The 5,734-nt window shown below is 62.3% G+C and overlaps 1 protein-coding gene across 1 annotated transcript in view; it reads left to right on the top strand.

Annotated features, from left to right (window-relative positions):
• The window catches only part of LOC105308792 (TAF5-like RNA polymerase II p300/CBP-associated factor-associated factor 65 kDa subunit 5L), a 22,574-nt gene extending 18,460 nt beyond the window's left edge, over positions 1–4,114 (top strand). The window contains exon 3 of the mRNA XM_023525785.1: positions 833–4,114. Within this exon, the coding sequence (XP_023381553.1) occupies positions 833–1,627 (795 nt within the window). The 3' untranslated portion in view covers positions 1,628–4,114. The remainder of the gene's footprint in view (positions 1–832) is intronic.
• The last annotated feature ends 1,620 nt before the right edge of the window (positions 4,115–5,734 follow it).

Genomic DNA, 5,734 nt, shown 5'->3' on the forward strand with positions numbered 1-5,734 from the left:
GTGGTGTCGGGGGGCCCGCCCGAGGGCCGCGGAGGGGCGGGTTGAGCACAGCGTGCACCTGCGGGGACAGGGGCACCTGCTCTCCCCGGGCCGTCCGCGGCTGTCATCCCCTCCGTCCCCCACACAGCCGTTGGTCCTGGGAGCCACGTGGGTCGCCTGGCTCTGTCCGCGGCGGTTCTGGATCCGTGTCTTGCCTGTGCTTTGGGCCGGTGTCTGACCCTCCAGGGAGTCGGTGTAGAACCTCGTCTTCGCTTCTCGCGGGCTCCAGCCGTTCGCGCCGGTCACGGGGTCCCGGGGTCCGAGCGTGCCGTGTCGACGAGCGCCCCTCCCTGGCTCCCCCTTAGCTCTGACACGTCGGGGTTCATTTGGCCCACAGCCCCCCGTGGTCGTACAGTGAGGCCGCGTCCTGCCGCGCGGCGGATGACGGACGCGCCGTGGGCGAAGGCGCTGAAGCTGGGCAGAGATCGGAAGGGACCCCACGGATGGCGGCGGCAGGGGCGCCGGGGAAAGCCGCAGCCCCCCGCAGTCAGCTGTGCGGTCTGTCGCCTCAGCCTGGGAGCGAGGCGCGGGGCCGTCCCTGGTCGGTGGCCTTGCGTTCCCGCGCGGGGCCCCGACACGGTGTCTGCTGGGGGGGGCCTCCTGGGAAGCCGTGCGACCGTAGGCGGCTCCGGCTCCGGGCCGTCCCCATGGGTCCCCCCAGGACAGGCACTGTCAGCCTCGGGGCAGACGCTCCCTCCCGGCAGGGCGCCCGCCCGCGGCCCCCGGTCCCCGTTCCGGGCCGGACCACTAAACCTGTCTTTCTTGTCTCCTTGCCGCCCCCCGGCGCTGCCAGGAGGAGGTCGACGCGGCGGGCACGGAGATGAAGGTGCTGCGCGGACACTGCGGGCCCGTGTACAGCACGCGGTTCCTCGCGGACAGCTCGGGCCTGCTCTCCTGCTCCGAGGACATGTCCATCAGGTACTGGGACCTCGGCAGCCTCACCAACACTGTGCTGTACCAAGGCCACGCCTACCCGGTGTGGGACCTGGACGTCAGCCCGTACAGCCTGTACTTCGCCAGCGGCTCGCACGACCGCACGGCCAGGCTGTGGTCCTTCGACCGGACGTACCCGCTGCGGATCTACGCGGGGCACCTGGCGGACGTGGACTGCGTCCGGTTCCACCCCAACTCCAACTACCTGGCCACGGGCTCCAGCGACAAGACGGTCCGGCTGTGGAGCGCACAGCAGGGCAGCTCCGTGCGGCTGTTCACCGGCCACCGCGGGCCCGTGCTGGCGCTCGCCTTCTCGCCCAGCGGCAAGTACCTGGCGTCGGCCGGCGAGGACCAGCGCCTGAAGCTGTGGGACCTGGCCTCAGGGACCCTCTACAAGGAGCTGCGGGGCCACACGGACAACATCACCAGCCTCACGTTCAGCCCGGACAGCAGCCTGGTGGCGTCCGCCTCCATGGACAACTCGGTGCGCGTGTGGGACATCAGGAGCACGGGCTGCAGCGCGCCCGCCGACGGCTCCTCGGGGGAGCTCGTGGGCGTGTACACCGGCCAGATGAGCAACGTCCTGAGCGTGCAGTTCATGGCCTGCAACCTGCTGCTGGTGACCGGGATCACGCAGGACAGCCAGGAGCACTGACCCCAGCCCCGCACGCACGCCCTGAGCACGCCACCCCCCCACTCGGCCCCCAGATGTCGACGGACTGGGGGGAGGACGGGGTGACAGGTGAACACGACACCAACAGCAAGATGCTCTGGGGTGGGGCGGCGCGTTCTCGCCGAGACCCCACCGTGACCCCGTGCGAGCGCCTCCAGCCCGTGCCGACGTCCCGCTGTGAGACGGCGCGTGCTGCGGGGTCACGGGCGCCACGGGGTCACGGGCACGGTCCCCAGCCGAAGGGGCCTGGGAGAGGGCGCGGGCCTCGCCCTGGCCAAAGCCTCGCCTTTCCCAATTACAGAGAAGAGGGTTTTTATTATTGTAACTGTAATTATAGCAAATGTCGTTACTGAGAACAGCAAAGCCAGCCGTGGCAGCGTCCCTGATCCCGGCCGTCGGCTGCGCTCCTGGCACTGGCTGAGACACTGGGAATCTTGAGGTTCGGGGAGCTCAGAGAATCTGGAAGCAGTGTCCTGGGAGAAAGGGAGGGTTTCTGGGTGCCGGAGTGGTCACTGCCGCCGCCACGTCTGTAGAAGCGGGTGGGCTTGGCGGAGACGGCCTCGGGCTCTGGCCGTGATGGTGGCGAAGAGGGTTCTGTCCGCGGCTGCACTTGTTAGCAGCTGTCTCCCCCGAAAGGACAGGGTGTGCTAAAGAAATGAAAGTAATTCGAAGCGATAAGTCAAAAGTTAGAAAACGTCGCATTTCCAAACGAGCATTTTTCAGAGACGTGGCTTTCGCACTGTCTTTCTCCGCGAGGTCGTCCAGCCCACGTCCCAGCTCCCAGCTCCCAGCTCAGGACAGCAGCGACACCGCCGCCCTGGGAAACAGCAGTGAGCCCCGTGCACGCCTCCGAACCTGCTCGCAGGAGGAAGCGGTTCTGATTTGTGGGGAAAGGATTAAATATTTTTGTTTTCTGAAAAGAGTTATTTTGTATTGTTTTTCTATTAAAATGTATTTAGTTTCCACAAAAAAAGGGGGGGCATCTCATTTAAAATGTGAGGGCAGGTGGGTGTGGTCTGCCCGGCGGTGACCGCAGCTTCCTGTCTCAGGGCGACCGACCGCCAGCTCTGGGGCCCGCAGGAGCCCGGGGGTGAGCCCCGCTCCGCCCACGTGTGCTGTCCGGCTCGCTGTGGTCACAGCGCCTCGTGGCCCGCGCGTGGCCGCCGACAGCCTTCAGCGCTATGGGGCGCCCAGGATTGCCGGCCGCAGGCCCGAGACAGCGTGTTTTTTGCATCTAGAGTTAGCTGGTAAGACCCCGCTTCAGTTTCCCTCAAAGACCCCATTCTGAAATCCCAAAAGGGCCTGAGAACTGTGCTATTTACTTGACTCAAACTATTTACTGAACAATTCCAGACAAAGGACTCATTCAAAGATTTAAATGATGCCAGAATTTTTAAAATGTACTTCAATACGTAATTTTTCTGGCAAGGACACCAGAAGTATCAGGAAATTAAATAGGAAGACTCTAGAATTCTACGGCAATCGTTACTGGAGCCTAAGGTGCTAAATCGTAGGAACTATTTCTTAGTCATAAAAATCTAGGATCCTTGGGCAGCTCAGCCAGACAGCACCCCCTCCACACCGTCTGCAGGTAAAGCCTAGAACCCTAACGTGTCTCGCCTGTAATAAATGAATTCTTACGTCAGGCCGTGTGGCACAGTGCCAGAAATAATGAAATCCGTAAATCGAATCATTCTAGGAAGCGAAAACGTCGCCGATGTGGGCCGATCTGCAGGTTCCGTGCTTGTTTCTAGTGCAGAATTCGTTGGTTAAGCGCAGAGTGGACCGGGCCGGCCCCCACGCTGCCCATCAGGTGTGTGCGCTTCGTGGTTGCCGATCCAGCTCTTCGGGACCTGCACGGTCAGCTCTTCTTTCTTTTGTGAACTAAATTTTCACGTGGGGCGCTTGGACTGTATGGAGTGCCCCTCCCAGCTCCCCCAAATCTTAGCCACACCGTGTGTTTGTGTCCTCGAGGCGCCCAGGTGGCCCCCTGCCGCCCTTCATCTTCAGAGCGGTCCTGTGAGGTGGACGGGGCGGGCGATGCCACCGTCTAAACCCCGGAAAAGCTGTACGATCTGTCCACGCCCAACATGGAGTAAAGAAACTTCAGGACGTGCTGTCCTCTTGACCCACAGGGATAAATCTCTGCCGTGTGTATGGGGGAGGGGGGGCGGGAAATTCCTTAGACTGACCGATCTGACTGTAATTTTGATTTAGCAGTAGACTGGCCAAAAGGAAAAGAAAATTAGGATACAGGAAAATGACGAATGGAGACAAAGCAGGAAACAATTTAACGTTTTTATATTCGAGATCCAGCTTCTGAGAACACGATTACTAGCTTTTCATTTGTTTGATTTGTGTATTAAAAATGTTTTGGTTGTACAAAAAAGTTGAGTGTGTAGGCTTCTAATTTTGCTATTGCCCAGATTGGTATTTAAGTAAGTGGATTAAAAACGGTCTGTACTTGAACTTGTCCTTCAGTCGCATGTTTTAGAAAAAGTGTCCGTTAAGTCCGTGCCCGGCCCGCACCCACATCCTGTCGGCGCCTACACAGCAGCCACGTGGTTCTGAAACTGCTTTGTTGTAAACAGAAAATTTCATTATAGAATTGGAGGAACGCAACGTTCCTCGTCGATGTGACCTATTGAAGCACAGCTTTGCTACTTGCCTACGATTGGCTGAAATTCCTAAAAATCTCTTTACGTTAAGCACGTGAGTGTCTGGGTGGAAACGCAGCGGCCGACAGGACTGGCGTGCTGCCTGGGTTGCGTTCGTGGTTCAGAGGGAGGCAGGCATCGGCCGCGTGCACCGGCACCCCGTGAGCCCCAGGTTAGGCCTGAGCGCTGCGTGGGACGCCGCGGGAGAATTCACCCCAGGACCTCATTCAGGTCGGGCGTTCGAAGGCCTCCCAGAGGGGGTCCCGCTTATGCCGGGACCGGAGGGTAAGGAGGCGGTGGCCACGCAGAGCGCAGGCGAGGGCGGCCCGGACCCCGGACGGGAGGGACGTGGCCCCCTCGGCCGTGACGCGGGGTTCAGCGTGAGGGGTCGAGGGTCGGCGGTCGGCGGGGCTCTGGGTGCCGTCCGGAGTCGGCTTCGACCCCGGTGGGTGGGGGCCCCGGAGCCCGCGGACCAGGGAAGCAACACGCAAGAGCAGCCTTCGCGTTCGCAGGGGCCGGGCCCTGCGCGGAGATGGGGAGCATCCTGCGGCCACAGCCCTGAGGACCCGCCGCCGGCCGCCAGCCAAGCGACTGAGCCCGGGCGCCGCCCCTGCCCCGGCCGGGCCTTCCGCCGAGGCTGCGGCCCTGGCCGGCGTCCGGACGGCGGCTCCCGGCTGGGCTTGAGACGGGCGTCCGGCGGCGTCTGCGCAGACGCCCGGCTCACACGAACGAATGTGTTCGGTGTCATTTGGGGCCGTTGTGCAGCGAGAGACCATTAGGCCGCCTACTGCCCCCGCCCCGTCCACTAGACAAAGTGCACCCCTCACTGGGTTTTCAGAAGCCAGTGGCAGCTGCGAGGGACAGACTGTGAGAGTGAGGCAGGTCGCGGCCGTCCTGGGAGAGGGGGGTGACGGGAACTGGGTGGGCCACAGTGGAGACAGAGGGCACGAGTCGCAGGAGTGTTTCAGAGGTGGGTTTGTCTGGACGTCGTAGTGGGGGGGGTGCCGGGTGACCCACGTGTCCAGCGTGAGCCATGGGGTGGAGGGGCTCGTGAGGGAACCGTATGGGGACCCTATGGGAGCCCTCGGGGGGCCCCGGGCCGCCGTGCTCACTGGGGGCTGCGCTCACGAGCACTGGATGCCACCGGGGACAGAAAGTTTTAAAAATAAGGAAATCTGTTGGTTCGCGTAACAGTCTGGAGCTCAGGTGGGTTTCACGCGCCACCCGCCGAGGGCCCGTCCGTTCTGTGACGTTGCCGCCCCCGTGTGCAGTTGGCACGTCTGCGGCCGGCAGCAACGGAGGCCAGACACCCCACTCAGTGTCAGGGGGTGCATGCTGATGTTCCGTTCCTCGCACTTAGGAAGGTCCAGAAGCCCCCCCACCAAGCTCTGCGGTTTGGGTCAGACCCTCCCGCTAGCCCCTGCCCAGCCCC

The sequence above is a fragment of the Pteropus vampyrus genome, unplaced genomic scaffold (assembly GCF_000151845.1).
Source record: "Pteropus vampyrus isolate Shadow unplaced genomic scaffold, Pvam_2.0 Scaffold626, whole genome shotgun sequence".
In the NCBI taxonomy this organism is placed as follows: Eukaryota; Metazoa; Chordata; class Mammalia; order Chiroptera; family Pteropodidae; genus Pteropus; species Pteropus vampyrus.